The 20877-nt window shown below is 40.4% G+C and overlaps 1 protein-coding gene across 1 annotated transcript; it reads right to left on the bottom strand.

Annotated features, from left to right (window-relative positions):
* Positions 1-778: 778 nt before the first annotated feature.
* Positions 779-20839, bottom strand: sec31b (SEC31 homolog B, COPII coat complex component). Its single transcript, XM_047377321.1, has 25 exons — positions 20723-20839; positions 19370-19602; positions 18642-18837; positions 18448-18543; positions 17989-18129; positions 17355-17497; positions 17165-17264; positions 15344-15505; positions 15010-15162; positions 14116-14346; positions 13963-14037; positions 13784-13876; positions 13586-13697; positions 13293-13471; positions 12915-13041; positions 12596-12741; positions 11653-11826; positions 11418-11555; positions 11134-11326; positions 6680-7069; positions 4644-4702; positions 3039-3164; positions 2821-2940; positions 2622-2693; positions 779-2111 (listed from the first exon to the last, which is right to left on the bottom strand). The coding sequence occupies exons 2-25, from the start codon at positions 19570-19572 to the stop codon at positions 1932-1934; spliced, it is 3609 nt and encodes a 1202-aa protein (XP_047233277.1). The 5' UTR covers positions 19573-19602; positions 20723-20839; the 3' UTR covers positions 779-1931.
* Positions 20840-20877: the final 38 nt, after the last annotated feature.

The raw sequence follows: 20877 nt of genomic DNA, 5'->3' as shown, positions 1-20877 counted from the left end.
CCAAAATGCCAGAAGTCCAGTGTCAAGTACCCACAGTCAGTGATGGTCTGGGGTGCCGTGTCAGCTGCTGGTGTTGGTCCACTGTGTTTTATCAAGGGCAGGGTCAATGCAGCTAGCTATCAGGAGATTTTGGAGCACTTCATGCTTCCATCAAGAATAATTTAAACTAATCTGAATCATGTAATAGTCATTATCAAAGACCTCTGGTACTTAAGTGTTCAAATAAAGAAAGAAAAATTGCCCAATTTCAAAAGAGCCAAAAATTAATGCTAGAAATAGGAACTAAGAAGACACAGTGAGCCATTACTTAACTTTTCAAACAGTGCCTTTTGGCAAAGCTGAGAGAAACCTCTCCAGGCCTGTCCCAATTTAATTATTTGTTCCAAGGACCACTGCACATTAAGATAAAATATGATCCAGATTCTTTGGTATTAGTACAATGTTTGAATCCATAAGAAAATCAAGGCATTACAAAATTATCCCCATTTATGTATCAAAGAATGTGTCCCTAACCCATTTCTGATTTTTATCATCCACAAGGAGGTACATGCAGTTAGTGAATGCATCATTTTAAGCTGAAAGTAACAAGGGTACTTAAATTAGATGGATTTTAATAAATAAAAAAAATCAATTCGGATCTCACCACTTTTAATTTGTAATCTTTCAAATCAAAAGAAAATGGAACGAGCCTACCTCTGGCCAGTTGATTAGTGCATCCATTAAAGCTGCTCTTGCCCATAATCAATTAAAGAGTCATTTTACGTTTGAAGACATTAAATATTGTAAGTGGAACTTTATTTCAAAAAGAAATGAGTAAAGTCAGCAACATGGATTGTATAAATGTCCATGTGTAACCAAAACAGGCACAGTGAGGCACATCCCTGCCCTCTGTCGCCACAAAATGCCCCAAAAAGAACAAAAACCAAATCCAGGTTTATTATAAGCAGCTACAAAACTATGAACATCACCTGTAGTCTACCAGTTTGCTTATATTTTATAAATGCATCTAAGACAAAGTTAAAAACTGATGTTACAAACTGAAACTTTGCTGTCTGCAAGAAAGGTGCAGTAAGGACCTGAAACTGAGGGTGTGGCTAATTCTTTGCAGTTCAACAGAAATTATTAGGAGTTTAGTTCTAAAAGCTGCTGTTTAAATTCATCCGAGTGTAAATACAGGGAAGCATGTACATTAAAGCAAATATGTGGATCATTCCCACAAGCTATCAAGGTTGAATCTAATAGAAAATAAAAATAACAATTAGACATTCTTCTTCAGTGCTTTGGCCCAGGAACTCCCCACCCCATAATTACAGAACTAAATCTTCCGAACAATCAGAAGTTCAATGACAGAGTTCAGAAAAGGCTTTTGATGCCGTTTGTTTTTACACAATGATGCACACAAGTGTGTCATCCTACACACAGAGTACACCGACAGGGTGGGTTTTAAAGACGACCCAGATTTTATTCTCATGATTTATGAAAATGTGAGACGTGGATGTTTTGTTTTTTGCAGCCGGAGTGCCGCATGTGTGTTATTAAACTTTAAGAACATCTGTTAGCACTATAAAAGGAAAATACACACTGTAACACGATGTAACGTGTTTTATGGAAATGAACCTACATTGCAACAACTGGTTTCACGTATTACATCACTATTTGAATTTACACTCAGCCACTTTCTGAATACATTCATCTTCTTTTTTTGTAAAAATTAGCACAGCAACATCCACAGCCATCTACAAAACTCCACTGCACTGCCTCAAACAGCCACATCCTCTAGGAGGGACCATCTACAGGGTGACGGGGACCAGGTTCTGTAACGGTATCAGCCATTGTTCTCATCGCTGACACATCGTCGGTTCTTTAAGGAAATAAATACGTACACAACAACACGGTAACACTGAAGAGTGGTTGGTGTTGTCTTTGGGGTGTTAGACGCCTAGCTTGTTGCCAATGGTCATGAGCACTTTGAGGATGGGCATGAAGGCAGAAATCTCGCTGAAGTTGCTGCTGCTGACAACTTGAGTATGGATCTCCAGGCCCCGCTGGTAGTTCTGGCTCGCCACGCACCGGCTGATCTCGTGGAGTCCACTCAGGATGTTGTGAGAGAGCTAAAATGGATGGCAGAATTAGTTGTTATGCCCGTTATGTTTTTCAGATCATTAAATTTAGGGTTCCTACATGTTTCTTTAAAATCCAGATTTTGCCAAGACTCAAATGAGCAGAGACCTCAATCTTAAATCCTTCACCTTTCCAGACTGCATAGCAACCCTTTCATTTTGTTAGCTTTATGTACCCAATAGCACAAAGACACCAATCTAAAATGTGAGATGCTTTATCTCTGCTGTTTTTTTGTTTGATTTCTCAGTCCTGAGTTACACTTTTCAAAAACATGCTGCAGACAAGAAACAGAGATTTTTTTTTTAAGTACTGTGGTCATGGATCTATTCTGATCAGCCATAGTTAACATCACGTCCCTGAGAACATATTGATCACCTCTGCCTGGATGCTCAGCATGATCTGTCTTAGCTGTAGAGCATCTGTTAGAAATACTACTCTAAACTGCATCAATTTGATTCAAGATATTAATTATTCTCTTTGAACACAAAAGAAATCCTTACCGACTGCTCTCTCAGCTTATCATACAGGTGTCCCAAACGCTTTCCTGCATCTTCAAGCTTCCTTTTTGTTTGCTGAAAAAGATTGAACGGTTTTATCTAATTACAAACCTTCCCCTGCAGAGAGAACACGCTACAAAATGATAACTGGAATAACAAAAACAACAGTGTAATCAGGTTACGCCCACATGCTGAGACTTACAGGATCTCCTGCTGCGAGCTGGCAGCGCTGCACCAAGCTATCAAAGGTGGTTTTGAGGACCACGTGCTCCGCTGGGATTTCTTTCTGTTCTACTCTCTCCGCTGGCAGCTGCTGGAGGAGCTGAGCAACAAACACGCACAAATAAAAAGCTGATGCCATTCTTGCCGAGCATATTACTGCTGAGAATTCAAATAACCGCTCCTTTGTTAGAGACAAACCTGTACACTGGGCTCCTGAGGAGCTCCGGGTGAGACTTGGGTGTGGTTGTGGGGCTGTGGGGCCTCCACTGGGAAACCCATCACAGGAGCAGTGATGGGGGCTGGTGGAGTGTAGTTGTCAGCGACCTGTATACACATCAAAGTTTAATACGCTTGAAAAATAAGAATATTTTCTTCTTGTGGATCAGGATGCAACAAAGCAATAACAGACTCGTCAGATTGTTACAATGAGACTCAGTGGATTGAAAACCTGTTAGAACATCAGGTTTTTGTGCTGCATCAGTTGATGAGACAAAAAAAAAAAATATTTCCAAACCTTTTCCACATTTTTATGTATCTACTGAAGAATAAATCAAAACACAAAAAAACAGCAGAAAACCAGGGTTCATAAGTGTGCACACACGTTAACTCTGTGCGGATGCAACTTGGATTTTATTTCAGTTTTCAGTGTTTCTTGATTAACACCTGCCATTAATCACAGTAAATCTGATTAACCTGAAATAAGGTTCGGTTGGCACACAAGAATCTTCTCGCTCATTTGCACCCACCAGCTAAAGCCGAAGTTTGCAGAGAGGATATGAGAACGGAGAAGGGTTTAAAAAAAATCCACATTAATAACTGGTGAAAATATTGGACATTAATGAAAAGACAGGATAGAAACTGATCTAAAAGGCTGCTAAGAGGCCAATGGCAACATTGAAGGAGCTTCCAGAGTTTGTGGAAAGCGTTGTTTGTGTTTTACATGTGACAACAACCCATATGTATGAAATAAGGAGCTAAAGGAACACCATGCTCACACAGTGAAGCATAAATCTGGTAGAATTATGCCCAGGGGCTAGTTTTATTCACAGTGGAGCTGCACCATACCGCAATATATTAGCTATTTGGTAGGCAATAGTGTGCTAGTATCTGCTTTCCAGTATTGTATTTGGCCACTTGGATGCCAGCAGCTTATACAGATCCAAGAGACCAGGATAAAGCAATGGTAAGAACATTGTAATGACAGAAAACAAAAAGAAGTGAAGAAAATATGGGTTAATCATAGTTGACAGTTATTGCAATCTGCATAAATACCGCAATGTAAACGCATGTGTCAAAATTAACCAAACTATGACTTTACCAGGAGGAAATTCAGATCTTTGGTTCAAAACTAAATCTAAGATGATATCTCAGGGGTCTTCTGCAATTAGCCCCTGAACAAGAGGTGTCCTGACAACCTGATAGATTAAAAGAATTTGTGCCCCCAGATAATTTGACCAAATTCAGACAAATCTCCACGTTTTTCAGTTAAAATATAAAGGACATAAAGTCAGAAAAGTTTTGAAATGGTTTATCATTTTGCTACATTAAAACATGGCATTTTAATGGGGAGTGTTCACTCCTTTCAGATTCACAGTAAATACTACCTAAGATAAACCAAACTGAAATATTTTGCTGTGATTATTTTCTTTTTAATACAATTTGGGTTTAAGAGCAGCAGCAATGTGTTTGGAAACCTAAAAATACCACAAGATCTAACAGCTTTATATACATTAACCTGAAATTCTAACCTTTTTCATGACATCACTAAGAAAAATAATTAAAACGTGATAAATGAATAAATACCTTCTTCTTCCTGGGTCCACCACGTACCGTTGGTGGGTCATTCCAGCCTTCTTGTGGTCCTACGTCAAAACAATTATGAGATTAGTTTTATCATTTTAAAAAGAACTGCCTTTAAGAGAGAAGCAGAAAGCCACAAAACGCAGATATATAGCTGCCTTCACACATGATTTATAACTTGTACAATCAGTCTGTGAAAACAGCAGACTAAATCCGTCAGACTAGGCTTGTGTGTACAGCTTAGTGCTGTACTGTCTTGTCCACAGGTTTGTTTGTTGCTCATATTCTTTGAGCTTTTCCACAATTGTCCCTTAACGTTAGTGTATATTACGGGCTTTTATGTGACAGACCAACACAAAGTAGCACATGAATGTGGAGTGGAAGAAAGTAAAAGAGTGAATTGCATTTGTATCGGGTTTTCTAACAGGATTGACCCGTATTTAGCTCCATCCATCTTCCCATCCACTCCAATCAGCTTCCCTGTCCCTGCAGAAGCAACACATACTCGCAGCATTATGCCGCCACCACCATGCTGCTTTCATGGCTTTCATGCAAAGTGCTACAAAGGTAAACAGATTTGTGTTGGACTATCACATTAAAGCCCACTAAAAAACATTGAAGCTTGTGGTTACAATTTGACAAAATGTGGAAAAAGTCAAAGGGCATGAATACATTTTCAGTAGACATCCGCTCCCAGAACTTTCAGCATGGCATCTACGTTATCTGCCTCTCTGCTATTCCAATTGTTTTGTACATTTTGCCTTTGGACTTACAAATGATTGCCTGATTAAGTGCAAACATCATCTGTATTTGACTCTTTAGATGTGTCATGTGTGACCTTTGAGCCAAGGTTAGTCTACATGGCAACACACTGCAAGTCAAAACAAGTAGTTTTACCACTCAGATTTAAAGGTTTATGCAATATATGGAAAGCTTTCTATAATAGGTTCCCTGAAGGAACAATAAAATTATAAGCACTACAGACGCTGTTACTGAGTGAAGAAGACTCAATGTTACCCACTCCAGTGAAGTCAGAGGTGTAAGAAAATACCTAAAAGGAAACTATATTCTATGACATGTCAAGAGATGTCTGTTGTTCATTCAGGCTGTGAGAGACTAAGAGAGACCAAGTATTTCAGGAAATATCAGTAAGGCTTAAGAGTCTGTGTCTTATCCTTGTGAGCGTTCAGCTTCTATCATGGAACATGATGGATTTGGAAATAGTGGCAGCCTTTCAGAAATTTCAGAGTGAAAGTAAAGATATACATTCTTTAAGTGAGACTGCTCTTTCAGCAATGCTAACACCGCTAATCACTAAAATAAGATGCTAATGACTGCTTAAACAGTAAATTTTGTTATCGTTTTTTCTTGGTTTTAAAAAAAAGTTATGTTTTTACATGTAACTCGTCTGGCTTACAGATTATGTGACATCACCCTTGCTTCAACTACAAATAATCATGATGTTTTTATATCTTCTATACTATAGTTTTTAAAAACATAAAAATAGGCTAAATTTAAGGTCAATGCTGTCAAAAACAAAAATTGTGATCACTGCATCTCTACTCCTAACCAAAAGAAAGAAAGACGTTAGTCACGCTATTTTAAATTTCAAAGCTATTTTCAATATACTAAATCTTAGGTTTTGAAATCTCATTCAGTCATAGGGCAATGCAAGCAACACAAACCCCCCCCAAAAAACTGAAGCAAATCCATAGCAAAAAGAAAACTTATTTTGGCTGTGCAAATGTATTGTAGTCTACAGGTTTCTGCTTTTCTGTTCACACTGTTATAGGCTCCACTTTCCATATCAAGCTCTAGACACATCACCTTGATGATCACACTCGAAACCCAGCCAGGGAAAATATCCTGCAAATTAAAAATGGTGTCACATCTAGAACACATGCATCAGATTCCTTTAACGTCAGTAAGGCCATGTAGATGATTTCCTTATGTTCAAGTAGTTTGGTAAAAATAGGAAAATGTGACCAGATTAAAAGGAATTTAACTTCTGAGTGGAGCATAGATAATCCTATGTATACCTGTAGGAGGAGGAGCAACAACAGGGGCCTGGAAGGGCTTTGGTGCAGGAGCTCCAGGACCTCCTTGGGGATATCCAGCTCCAATAGGAGCATAGGGACCAGGTGCCATGGAGGATGCTGGGCCTTGGTTGTGGAAGCTGCCTGGGTACATAGGACCTGGGGCCCCTGGTTGCGAACTGGGCGGCATCATGCCTGAGGGTAAAGAGGTAGACGGCACAAAGCCTATTGGGGGCACCCCAGGGCTTGGAGTGGGGGGCAGGCCTCCAGGGGTGGAGGATGAAGGTGGTAGTGGAGGCCTTGATAAGCTTGCAGTTGACATGGGAGGGCCTGTGGGAGAGAAAGGTCCACCAGTGGAAATGGGCTGAGGCTGGAATGGCTGATGAGGGAAAGCTGGAAAAGCACAGAAGTAGGAAATATTTACTCAAACGACATTGCCTTGGAAATATATCCATGTTTCAGCATTTTCACATTTTGCCACATTACCACCAAAAACATCAAATGTATTTTATTGTTATATGCTGTTATCAATCAACACAAAGGACTTCATTGTGAATTAGATGGAAAGGGAATAAATATTTTTTCTAAATGTTTCACAATTAAAAAGTCAGTACTTTGTAGAACCACCTTTTGCTGTAACTACAGCGGCGAGTCTTTAATTGCAAGTATCTAATAGTTTTGCACATGTAGAAACTGATATTTCTTTTGTTTGCAAAATAACTCAGGCGTACCTCCACCACAGTCTGTTGTACAGGTGTGCTTCCAGGATTGTCCTGTACCAACTTACCTGTGCCGGCTTAAAAAAAAGCCTCTCCACAGCATGATTTTGCCACCGCCATGTTTCAATGTGGGGATGGTGTGTTCAGAGACATGTGGCGCGCTAGTTTTCCGAAACATGCAGCTGCTCTGCAGCCAAAAAGACGCTAAAAAGTTCAATTTAAGTCTGGTTATCATTTTCTTTGTTGGGTTTGATCTGAACTTTAAAGCCAAAGAAACCATCAACATATGTGGCACAAAAAAAAAAAAACACACTAAGATGATCAAAGGAACAGCTAAACTTTAACTTGATTATGTTGTGATTTTAAATATTAATCTACCATTTCTGACCATATAAATGAACGAATTTCTAATAAATTTAAAAATAAAGTACAGTGTGTTAACTAGACCATATTTTTGTTCCATCTTTATAATAAGATAAGACAGACTTTATTGATCTCACAAAGGAGAAATTAATTTGTTACATCAGCTCTTAATAACACAAAGTAGGTTGAAGATAGGAAAATGTGCAATCAAAGAACAAGGTAAATGTGCAAAAACAAGTAGCAACAATAAAATAAAATAAAAATAAAATTACTTATGTACAATAAGTAATGGAGGTTGACAGATTGTTATACAATAGATTTGGACAGTCTGACAGCGGTGGGGATGAAGGACCTGTAGTAGCGCAGGTAGCGACCTCAGTCTCGTCAGAAAAGGCAACTCTGGCCCTTCTTGAACAGTGCATTAGTGTTATGGGACCAGTCCAGTTTATTGTTGAGGTGAACACCCAGGTACTTAAAACTGTCAAATGTCTTCCTCCTGGATGTTTACTGGTGAGTGAGGTGGTGTCCTTCTCCTGAAGTCGATCACCATTTCTTTCCTCTTACTGGTTTTCAAGCACAGGTGGTTGCGCTCACACCAGTCCACAAAGTCCACGATGACTTGACCAGTACTGTAGCTCCTTCCCCTCAGATACACAACCCACAATGGCTGAGTCGTCAGAGAACTGTGACCGGCCACATACTGAGGCTGGTCAGTGAGGTAGTCAATGGTCCAGGCAGCTAGATGTCCATCCACTCCCACGTCCTCCAGCTTCCCTCGCAGCAGTATCGGTCCAGCGCAAGCCGCTCCTCCAGCTTCTTCCGGTTATCCTTCTTACACCTCCTGATCCTGCAATGGAGCTCATGCTGAACTCTGTCTGTCCTCTCTTTCCCCTCAGTTGAAAGCCCTCTTCTTCTGGTTCAGGTGGGTTTTAAGCTCAGGGGTCACCCAGGGTTGGTTTTTGTAGAAGTACCTTACCCTCTCTGTTGGCACAATCTGTCCACACAGAAGTTAATACAGGCGGTGATGCAGTGGGTCAGGCCATCAATGTCCTCTCCATAAGAGCTGCAGAGCATGCCCCAGTCTGTGGTCTGGAAACAGTCCTGCAATCTCTCATTGGCCTCCTCAGTCCACACTTTCACTGACTTTTTCTGTGCTTGCTCTCTTCTCACCTTGGGTGTGTACCGGGGAACCAGATGGACTGTGGTCCATCTGAAGTTGTGGTCCGATCGTCCACGCCGGGGGAGGGGTCAGAGGTGTAAACGTCCATCACGTTAGCATACAGTAGGTCCAGAGTCTTGTTGTCCCTCGTATGGGACTTGATGTATTGCGTGAAGGTTGGGAAAGTAGCGGAGAGAGGCGTGATTAAAGTCCCCACTAATCAGCAGGAGGGCCAGGGGATGCTGGGTCTGGATCTGGGTGACTGCGCTGTGGAGGCGCTCACATGCAGTGGCAGCAGCGGCTGAGGAAGGGATGTGCACGCAAAACACATGCCCAAACTCCCTTGGGAGGTAGTAATGCCGCATGCCCACAATAAGCAACTCCACGTCCCGGGAGCAGAGCTGCTCCTTCACGTGGACATGCGTCCCGTTACACCACCTCTCATTCACAAACACCGCCAGCCCTCCTCCTTTCTTCTTGCCGCTCTCCGCCACACTCTGGTGCGCGCGCATGAGTTTTAAAAAGAGGCTGCACTCCCGGTACTCCCTCTGATGTTGCGTCAGCGCGGCCAGCTCCTCAGTCTTGTTGGAGACGGAGCGGATATTTCCCATCACCACGGAGGGCAGACATGGTCTGTACCTCCATTTCTTATGGCCTCCTCTGCAGCTTCTGCTTCTCCCCTGTATCTCTGCAGGAATCTCCGGCTTCTCTGTGTGGTGAAAGGCAGGGCTGCGCAGCCCGGGGAGATGGTCCCGTGTGTAGATAATGGGGCCACGGTTAATTCCATATGGGTTCCTCAGTGCGATCTCAAAGAGCGCCAAAAACAACAATAATAATAGTACGCTTCCCATATGTACAACTGCACAGTGTTCCACCCACTCTATAGAAAAATAGTGAAACACGTCTATAAACACAAAAATAGGAAAAGTAGGAAAGGGGAGGCAGAGCCCATATACCTTGCTACTGTTAACACAGTGCCATCTTATTACAATTGCATTATAATAGCATCTAAAGGCCAGATGCAGAAAACCGAATCAACTATTTAATGCAAACATTTCTGCAAGGTGATTTAGGAGGAAATTGAGTCTCTTTAACTGATTTTATACAAAGCAGGCTTCTCAAATGAAGTACTGGAGACTTAAAAAGCAAAAGCTGTGCTAAACATCAGAGTTTTCAGGCGGATTTGCAAAGTAAATTGACAAAAGACCTGTGGCCATATCAGCTTATCGCCACAATAACAGTAAGTCTGTATGACCTTGCTGAAAGAACAAGGTGACCGTTTTATGATGCTGATAAAGAAATGAAGACTTCGTCAAGTTTTCTTTTTGACGTTTGTACGTATATGCATGCGAGAGTGAATGCTCAAATAGGTATGTGTGTATATGTGTGCGTGCTAGCGTTCTGGTGGGGGTGGGACAAAGAGTTTTCGGTGCAAGAAGGGGACCTCTCAGCAAAAAAAAAGGTTGGTAACCACTAATCTAAACCATCCAATTGTAAATTGCCTGAATTTTTAGGGTCGCTGTCCTGCTGGAAGGTGAATTTCAGCCTCAGTCTAAAATCTTCTACAGCTTCTAAGAGGTTTTCTTCCAGGATTGGCATGTATTTAGGTCTATCTCACTAATGAGAATCCTTATCCATGCCAAAGAAAAGCAACCTCATTGCATTAAGCTGCTACCTTTTTTTTTTTTTTTTTACAGTGGTGGTGTGACACTAATAGAGACTAGTAGTGATAATTTCACTTCACAAAGTGCTGTATGTAGCACAAAGATCACGTCTGGTCTCCTCTGACAACAACACATCCAGATGTTTGTGGTGTAACCAACATGGATGTAAATAGGCCTGTTAGTTTCAGTAGACAGACGTGTAGGTAGCTTTGCAGCTGTGCCATACTCTTTTCATTTACTGATAATGAATTAAACAATGCTCTGAGATGTTTACACATTTGAGATATTGTTTTATAACCTAACCCTACCTTAAACTTCTCCTTGACTTGTCAGCTGTTTGCCTTGGTCTTGACAACGCTGATTGCACTGGATTTTTCTTTGTTTTTAAAAAAAAAACAATGTATCCTTTTCCTTTTAATTACGTGCTATGTTTTGTTTGTGTATCACAAAAAGTTCCACTCAAATACATTGAGGTCTGGTGTTGTAACGTGACACGAAGTGAAAAAGCTACAGCGGTATGTCGACGGGTATCTAATGAGAAAACTGTCAAACCTGGAGCTGTAGCAGGATGCTGCGGATAGGAAGGTCTTACAACTGGGCGGGTGGAACTGGGCGGATGTACATGAGTGGAGGATGGCAGACCCGGGCCTGGGTTGGGTGGAGGGACTTGAGGAGTAAAAAGTGATGGCATTGCAGGTTGCTGTTGAGAAGTCCCCTGGGGTGGAGCAGATGGCTGGTACGGACTCTAAAGTTAGACAAAAAAAAAGAGGCTCAGCCAATGAGGAATTTAACCAAAATGTTTTGTGTGACTGAATCTATTACAAATTCATTTCTACCATGATTGGTGCTTTTGCTGCAGGCATGGGATTAGCTGTTGGCACGCCGACCCTGCTGAAGGAGTTTGGAGCCTGCTGTCGGGCAGCAGCCTCTCCCTGAGCATGGTGCAGCCGGTCTCTTAGCATACTGATCCCAGGCTAATGAGACAAAATTTTACAAACACCCAGATTTGGTTAAGTCAAGCAAAACATGAAAAAAAATTGGAATTAGATGTTTTGAAATTAGGATTCCTACTTGGTCTGAGTTGTCTGGCAGATATGTCATGGCAGTGGCTAAGCTGCCCTCTGCAGCCAGTATGCCAGCGTAGCAGGTTAGCTTCTCAGCCAGGATAGGGCTCTGCACTGCCACCTCGCTGTTGCGGAGGCGCTCAATTGACTTTCGTAGCATCATTACTTTTTCAACTAGATCCTACAACAAAAACAAACACAATATTCACATTTTAACACAAGGTTCCAATCCAATTTATTTACAGACTCAGCTTTCTGGCAAAACTCAGAAAATGACGCTGGCTTCCAATCTGGGGCTATTTCACAGCTTCTTTGGCATCTGGACCAACTTAGATCAGATCTATATTAAATTCTATGATACTTCTGCACTGGATTATTCTACATTAAACACAAATACAGCTCGCTTTTTGATTTGTGAAACAGAAGTTTCACTTTTAGTCTCCCATCAAATCTGGAGCCTGTTTAAGTACAACAGCTCCAGTTTAAAACCCTGGTTCTGAAAAAGGCAAAAGGCAAGAAAAAAAAGCTCTTTTTACACTGTTTTATGTGTGCATTTACTGTATCTCTACTATCTCAGAATAACTCTGGAAACAATCAATAAATTGGACAAAAACTTAAGTTTTTATGAGGGAAATCAAAGAGAAAGCACATAAAATAAATAAAAACAGGAAATGTAAACATTTTACCACACCTTATCGTCATTTTCCATATACCTGGAAAATGACAAAATCAAATTCCATACTGCAAAGAAACCTCAAATAATGTTTCGATGCTATATAAATAAACTGAATTAAACTGAATATACCTCTTTAACATCAGGAAAATAAAAAAATAAATACAGTGGTTGTTCATTTTATTGTATTCTTTTTATCAAATCAGTTTTTTCAACAGTTGCTTTAGCCCAAAATTTCCTCCTAACAACCAAGCGCCAAACCATATTGTGATTATACCTCTAGCCCAAGAGGGGAAGAGCAGTCTCTGTGCAAGGCCCAACACTCCACTAGCTTTTCAATGTTTCCTGAGCAGATGTAACACAAACAGGCTTGCAGGCAGCGCTTTTCCGTGCCCTCGCGCTCTAACCGGTTTCCCAAGGTATCTGGCAGGAGAAATGAGAAAATACCCAAATATTGAAGACAGGAGAAAAAAAAAAATAGAGCAAAGACAGGCACAGGCTGGTGTTAGTGAGAAACTCAAACATGGAATTTTAAATTCCTATAAAAGCGAGACAGGTTGTGGCTTGATTCGTGCAGCAATTAAAGTTTAACTTACCACAAAAACTTGCAAAGTCTTCAGGGTGAGCGTAAGTCAGTAGAGCAGCAAGAGCTTCCTTCCAGTTGTCCAGCTCACAGTTCTCCACTATGTCTCTCCAGTTCTGGGTCACCACTGATGCTATAAGCTGGGAGTTTGTGGGAAATAAATTATGATGTAGCAAAACACAGGTTTCTGCTGTGGATGCATGAACTGAGAAACAATATAACAAGTGCATCTCAGATTAGAAAACCATTAAAAGGTTTATTTATCATAAGACGTGAAACTATATAGACTGATGTACACAGATGTATAAAAGCGGTTTCAGGCGTGTATTATTTTAATTTCCTTTTCAATTATATTCCATTTTATTCAGATGCACCTGTATCGTAATCTTACCATTGATATGCTGTTCTTTTGCTTGCTGAGGTATTTCTGCTGCGTCTTCTTAAGAAGATCCTCTCCACCGCTGATGGATAGCAAAATGGCTTCAGCATAACGACCGTCATTTAGACACAAATCCACGGCTCCCTCAAAGTTACCAACCAGCAGCGCCTGGCTTATCAAACCGTCAGTGTCTGCACAAATGATTGACATGGTCGTTATACGTCAGGTCAGCAACATAAGGTGCCATGATCACACTCGACACAAAGAGCAAGAAGGTGAGTTTATATGAGAAAGTTTTTTTTTACCACACGACACAGGGATTTGGAAGGTGGAATTGTCCTTTGGAGTATGACTAAATAAGTCTGCTGGTGAAATGGAGCCTGAGGTTCTAACATCAGCTGCAGCTTCATCTGACCTCTGGAAAAAAAAAAAAAAGGTAGCTTTTATTTTTCAATAATCAGCAGTCATGACGGTTAAACAGACAGTTATGGAGAACAGCTGACCTCAGTTGTGAGACGCTGCATCTTCTCTGCGAGATCTTTGGCATCAACTCCATGGCCGTTGGATTGAAAATTCTTCCCAAGACATTTTGAAATCTACACGAACAAAATGTTTTAACAGCTACAACACAGTATGACTAATAAAAAAAGGGTTAGGAATACTATTTTAGAGACAAAAGTACCTTTCTCTCCAAATCATCTTTGCTGAAACCCAAAAGTTTAAGGAATTTAATGCGAGCCTCATCCTCAAAGTTGACCTGTAATCAGAGGAATGTGACACTTCATACTGCCAAGCCTGACTGAGAAGTTGTATCTCAACATGAGGACACTCCTACCAGAAGGAACTTCCATATGTCCTGTTCCGCATCTGACTTGGAGTTCTGAATCTTGGCCTGGCAGTAGTTGTTGAATGAACCTGACTGCAGCGCCACCTGAAGCTCCCTGGAGCGCTGGAGGAATTCTGTCTCCGTGGTAACCTGGCTCACAAAGACTTGTCTGGGGACAGGCTGGGGGCTCTGCACCGGAGGTAGCTTTGGATTCTCAAAGGTTATCAACTTTCCACCAAACTGACAAACAAAACAAAAAAGCAAAAACGATTTCAATCCTATGAAAACAACAAGCTGTTCATCCTCATGCAAACGTATTCAACCCCTTGAATATCTTCACATCTATTCATATTTCAACCACAAATTCCAATGTATTTTACTGTGATTTTATGTGTTAGACCAACAGACAGTGGTGCATAATCGTGAAAAGGAAGGTAAAGGATACATGGTTTTCAACCATTAAAAAACAAAATAATAATAATCTGAAAAGTATGCGTATGTATTCAGCCTCCTTTATTTTCATACCCTTAAATAACATCCAGGGCACAATCTACTAAGACATGGCAGCACACTGACACTGACAGCCTGGGCCACGAGAGCATTCATCAGACAAGCACCATAGTGGCCCTGGAGAAGCTGCAGAGATCCACACCTCAAGTGGAAGAACCTGTCAACCGGACAACTATTAGTTCTGGCAAACTGCAAATGGGCGTTTTCTTCTTGCCACACTTTCATAAACGCCACATTTGTGGAGTGCACAACTACTTCGTGTCAGTCTATCACATAAAATCCTACTAAAACACAATGGAATTTGTGGTTATAATGTGAAAAAATATGAAAATGTTCAAGGGATATGAGTACTTTTGAAAGCCACAGTATAAAATATTTAAATATCACACTTACACCAAAGGAAGCTCCGACTAGCCTGCGCACCCATTTAGGTGGCTTCTTTAGGGGAGGGATGATGGTGTCCTGCACACTGGGTTGAGGAACTTGTAGAGGAGGCAGCACTTGCCCTGTACCAAAGGGATCCATTGTGTCAAATGAAGAGGATATCTGTTCAAAATATAAAATAAAAACAAAACACGTTAAAAAGGTAATTCCAAAAAGTTGTTTATTCATCTTTCACCCTTAAGAGTTGCTCATTAGATAGTATGACTTCCTTTACACTAGCACCACCTTGTGGAGAGACAAACCCTTTTTCAAAAGTGAAATGCAAATTAAAACTAGTAATCACCATATCAGCTGTGCTTTGCTGCTGAGCCTTCAAGTTCCCTCCCATCACAGAGTAAACCGTGATTCTCCCATCAAACGATGCTGTTGAAAGAAGGGCTGGATTCCTGGGGCACCACTGGACATCAAAGCACCACTGGTTTGTTGTTGGAAGCTCATAAATTACCTAAAATAAAAGAAAGACACCGGTGAAGTTCAATGTGGCCAAGAGAGTTTATTTAGGAAGGACATACTGGTCCTTCTCAAAATATTAGCATATTGTGATAAAGTTCATTATTTTCCATAATGTCATGATGAAAATTTAACATTCATATATTTTAGATTCATTGCACACTAACTGAAATATTTCAGGTCTTTTATTGTCTTAATACGGATGATTGTGGCATACAGCTCATGAAAACCCAAAATTCCTATCTCACAAAATTAGCATATCATTAAAAGGGTCTCTAAACGAGCTATGAACCTAATCATCTGAATCAACGAGTTAACTCTAAACACCTGCAAAAGATTCCTGAGGCCTTTAAAATTCCCAAACTGGTTCATCACTCAAAACCCCAATCATGGGTAAGACTGCCGACCTGACTGCTGTCCAGAAGGCCACTATTGACACCCTCAAGCAAGAGGGTAAGACACAGAAAGAAATTTCTGAACGAATAGGCTGTTCCCAGAGTGCTGTATCAAGGCACCTCAGTGGGAAGTCTGTGGGAAGGAAAAAGTGTGGCAGAAAACGCTGCACAACGAGAAGAGGTGACCGGACCCTGAGGAAGATTGTGGAGAAGGGCCGATTCCAGACCTTGGGGACCTGCGGAAGCAGTGGACTGAGTCTGGAGTAGAAACATCCAGAGCCACCGTGCACAGGCGTGTGCAGGAAATGGGCTACAGGTGCCGCATTCCCCAGACCTGGGCTACAGAGAAGCAGCACTGGACTGTTGCTCAGTGATCCAAAGTACTTTTTTCGGATGAAAGCAAATTCTGCATGTCATTCGGAAATCAAGGTGCCAGAGTCTGGAGGAAGACTGGGGAGAAGGAAATGCCAAAATGCCAGAAGTCCAGTGTCAAGTATCCACAGTCAGTGATGGTCTGGGGTGCCGTGTCAGCTGCTGGTGTTGGTCCACTATGTTTTATCAAGGGCAGGGTCAATGCAGCTAGCTATCAGGAGATTTTGGAGCACTTCATGCTTCCATCTGCTGAAAAGCTTTATGTAGATGAAGATTTTATTTTTCAGCACGACCTGGCACCTGCTCACAGTGCCAAAACCACTGGTAAATGGTTTACTGACCATGGTATCACTGTGCTCAATTGGCCTGCCAACTCTCCTGACCTGAACCCCATAGAGAATCTGTGGGATATTGTGAAGAGAACGTTGAGAGACTCAAGACCCAACACTCTGGATGAGCTAAAGGCCGCTATCGAAGCATCCTGGGCCTCCATAAGACCTCATCAGTGCCACAGGCTGATTGCCTCCATGCCACGCCGCATTGAAGCAGTCATTTCTGCAAAAGGATTCCCGACCAAGTATTGAGTGCATAACTGTACATGATTATTTGAAGGTTGACGTTTTTTGTATTAAAAACACTTTTCTTTTATTGGTCGGATGAAATATGCTAATTTTGTGAGATAGGAATTTTGGGTTTTCATGAGCTGTATGCCAAAATCATCTGTATTAAGACAATAAAAGACCTGAAATATTTCAGTTAGTGTGCAATGAATCTAAAATATATGAATGTTAAATTTTCATCATGACATTATGGAAAATAATGAACTTTATCACAATATGCTAATATTTTGAGAAGGACCTGTACAAGCAGATAAAACTGTCAAATACCTCTCCAGTGTTTGGATTCCAGCAGAGGATCCTGTTGTCTTTAGCACTACTCAAGAGGAGCTCAGAATCAGCCTGGCTCCAAGAAATGGACAGAATTCCTCTGGAAGACACCAGCGGAAAAACATTTAGAACATTCATTAAAATTTAAGTGAACATATGTTAACTAAAGATAAGCCAATAAAAGCTCTACCGTTTGTGGTTTTCCAGCACTTTAAGGGGTGATGTGGCAAAACGAAGGTCCCACATCTGGATGACTGGCAGTCGGTCATCTTCTGAAGCCAACACCAACTGGGTGGCCACATCAGGGTGCCAGAGCAATCCTGAACAGTGCATCTGAAATCACATAACAGATAGGACTAGAAAATCACAACAATCAGTTACCATCAAAGTTCAATCAGTTTTCATTTTTTTTCCAGATCTGAAATAAAAAATAACAAAAATCTTTGAAAAGTTACTTTATTTCAGTAATAAATGTTAAAAAGCTAAACAAAAATACACATAAAGTGATATATTTCAAGATTTTATTTCTGTTGAGTTTGGCTTATAGCTCAAGTTTTCTCAGAAAACAAAAATATTACTTAAGACTAGTTTAAATTTTACCTGTGATGTTTTTATATCTCAGGTACCAGATATTACATCATATGACACTGTGAAAGAAATCAGTCTAAAAAATTCAGTGGCAAATCTATCAAAATGGACAGAAAAAGAGTAATTACAATGCTTAAAATAAATGAATACATTTTCAGGGTAAAATAGCCTTTATCAGATTCCATGAAAGACAGCAGGCAAATCTTAAACTGCTTTGTTTAGTGAAAACAACCAACCCTGTTGCTGTGATCACTGATTTTTATGATGGGTTCATTCTTTCTCAGGTCCCACACAACCGCTTTCCCACTGGGGGTAGCAGAAGCCATGATGTGCTGAACCTGCCTGTTCCAGGACACAACACTGATGTCTTCAACAGGCTGAAACAAGAGAAAGAAGTTATGAACAAAACCCTGCTTGTCAAACTTTGAAAGGTATCATTTTATTCAATGCGATCCCACATCTACACCACTATCCAAACGGGGCAATTTCACAAATAACAGCAAAACAGACGCCACAAACAAAAGAGGTTACATTCTTAATTCAGGTTTAAATCTGACAAACTGACAGCTGGAGACATTTGTTTTTTTTTTTATTGTGTTGTACAGTTTCTTAGTTTAGAATAAAGAAGTTTATAAAGTAAAGAGGATCTGTGAATTTTCTAGATCCAGTGATTATTTTTTAAATCATATACTCACCTGTGTTTTTGCTCCTGGAGTCATAGGACTGCTGAAGTTATTTAGATCCCAGATGTATATCTCTGAGTCATTAGCTCCAGATGCAAGAAGATTATTCTGAGAAAGAAATCATCACAGATTAAAAATTATGAACTATAAGAGATGCGCCTGTGGACCACCAGTCTATAATCACAGTAAATAAAGCAGACATTTACCTGAAACGGGTTGAAATCAAGTGCACGGACTGGTCCTGTGTGTTTGTCAGACTGCCCAACTACTGCCTCTGCTCCAGAACTTATTATAGCCTCTGGGTTATATACAGTCAATGTGCCATTTTCGCTTCCACCAACAAGTCTCCCTCCAGTTCCATCTTCGCCCGCTCCAAAATTTACCCATACAATACTGTGCAACCTACGGGGGCAAAACAGGCATTAGGTTCAACTTACTATAGCACCACCGTAGCCTGTAAAAAATAAAAGGCCAGCCTTTACATGTGCGAAGATGGTTAAATCATTCCACAGAAAAAGGTGGTTCTATGAAGTAATGACTCAGGGCGCCTACATAAAAGTGAACACTACAATTTAAGTTTAATGTTAGTAAAAAAAAAAAATTCAAATCATGCAATATTTTCTTTCCACTTGAAAACTGCGTGCTGCTTTGTGTCAATCTGTCCCTTAAAATGCTATCGAAATACATTCAAGGTTGTGGCTGTTAAGTGACAAAGAATTAAAAATGTTCCAGGGATAGTTTTGCAATGAGCTGCAGTTCAAATACCTAAGAAGTAATAATTCAGAAATCCTACACCATTTACTGCAATTGTAAACAGCTATAAAAAAAAAAATACAGTTTTAAAAATACACCAGAAAGCAAAATCGAAAACAAAAACACATTGTCAGTTCTGCCGCTAAATTTGGACATGTGACATTAAAATGCAGAAGATTACCTGTTTGTGGTAGGTAATGAACCTTTCAGCTGCATCTCCAGAGATGGGTCAGCAAAATCCATCTCAAATATCTCTATGGCAGCTGTGGTGTTGAAAGAAGCATCAAGCTGTTGTGCTGATGTTCCTAAGGCTAGGTAGATAGGATGGTGTCCAGCAGGACTCCACGCTTGGTGGGCAGTCCTCTGAATTTCCTTCAGCCTCATCTTCCACTACCGGTGTACAAGTTTCAAAGCCTGGACAGATGAATCTCCACATTATTATTTGCATCTGATTAAGTAATTGATGCAGTGCAGGTCAATATAAACTACCACAAATAAACAAAATAAGTTGTTCTTAGTATAGAAAAGGGATGCACACTTCAGTATGTCCGTGCATAAGTGTTAAGATTATCTAAGGATTTAAATTAGATGAGGTTGCTGGCCAATCAGGCACAGTGTAACCATGGTCATTAAAGTATTATTACTTTTGGCAATGTATTAGGTAGTGAATCAACTTTTTTTATACATGTTTCATTGTTAAAAATCACAAAGTGCTTTACAGTAAATGACAAACATAATAAGAACAAAAATCCTATAATATTATAAAAATTCAAAAAGACATAGTGTGGAAAATGCCAAGTAATGCTTGAAAATGAAATTAGCATCTCAAGAAAGCTTTTTAGCAGGTGGAAGCAAGAAGTGCTGACTTTGGACTAGATAAAAAACAGTGGACCAACACCAGAGGACATCGCTGCCCACCATAACCCCTCATCAGCAGTTGTGATGATTCTCTCATATTCTAATGTATTGACATGTATCTATATTCCCACTTTGCTCAATCACAGAAACATCCTTCAGATTCCCTCTGTTACCTGCTTTCGGAAATACATTTAAAACTCATCTACATCAGGCTGCAAGAACCCGGATAACAAACTGATCATAGCATTACTATTGCTTAACTGCATTTAAATTAAATGGATATAGTTCTGATTTATATCACCACGAAGTTGCCAAACCACAAAAAAAAAAGAAATTTCCCGCAGCTTATCTGACATGTAGCTAGCGAGTTAGCATGTCTGAAGTCTCACGGTGCCTTAGCCTTCAACATTAAATTTTACATGGCAATATACATTTTATTTACATTTGTTAGCTTATTCTGGTAAAGTTAATGTTAAAGTTATAATATATGCAATCAATCTTAAAAGAAAAAAACCTATATCTTAAGAGCCAACCCATAATAGTTAATATCCGCAGCCGATATTGTTGTTGCTAGCTAGCATTTAGCCACCACCCCAATTGACATATCTCAAAAGCAAATAAAACAAATACTTTAAAAACATTGTTTAGGAAATAGTGTTTTTTAAGAGTAACTTACGTTGACGGACTGTTGCACAGCTTGACAGTTTGCGTCTACAAGCTCCAGTGCTACTTATCAATCAAACTAGCAGCTCAGACCAAAGTGCTAATGCCGTGTTGTCACTAAGCTACGGTTAGCACACAGGGACATTTCACATATAGCCTCACATTTTG

Source organism: Girardinichthys multiradiatus, chromosome 10 (genome assembly GCF_021462225.1).
Source record: "Girardinichthys multiradiatus isolate DD_20200921_A chromosome 10, DD_fGirMul_XY1, whole genome shotgun sequence".
Lineage (NCBI taxonomy): Eukaryota > Metazoa > Chordata > Actinopteri > Cyprinodontiformes > Goodeidae > Girardinichthys > Girardinichthys multiradiatus.
This window is presented reverse-complemented; position numbering and strand designations above follow the sequence as displayed.

Bases quoted from the DNA above. Each gene is read 5' to 3' on its own strand.
- sec31b (XM_047377321.1), bottom strand. From the start codon at position 19,572: ATGAGGCTGAAGGAAATTCAGAGGACTGCCCACCAAGCGTGGAGTCCT. The intron at 11,827-12,595 runs GTATAATCACAA...TTTTTGTTGTAG, and splicing joins CTTCCCCTCTTGGGCTAGAG to GATCTAGTTGAAAAAGTAAT. The intron at 2,112-2,621 runs GTAAGGATTTCT...CATCCATTTTAG, and splicing joins ATAAGCTGAGAGAGCAGTCG to CTCTCTCACAACATCCTGAG.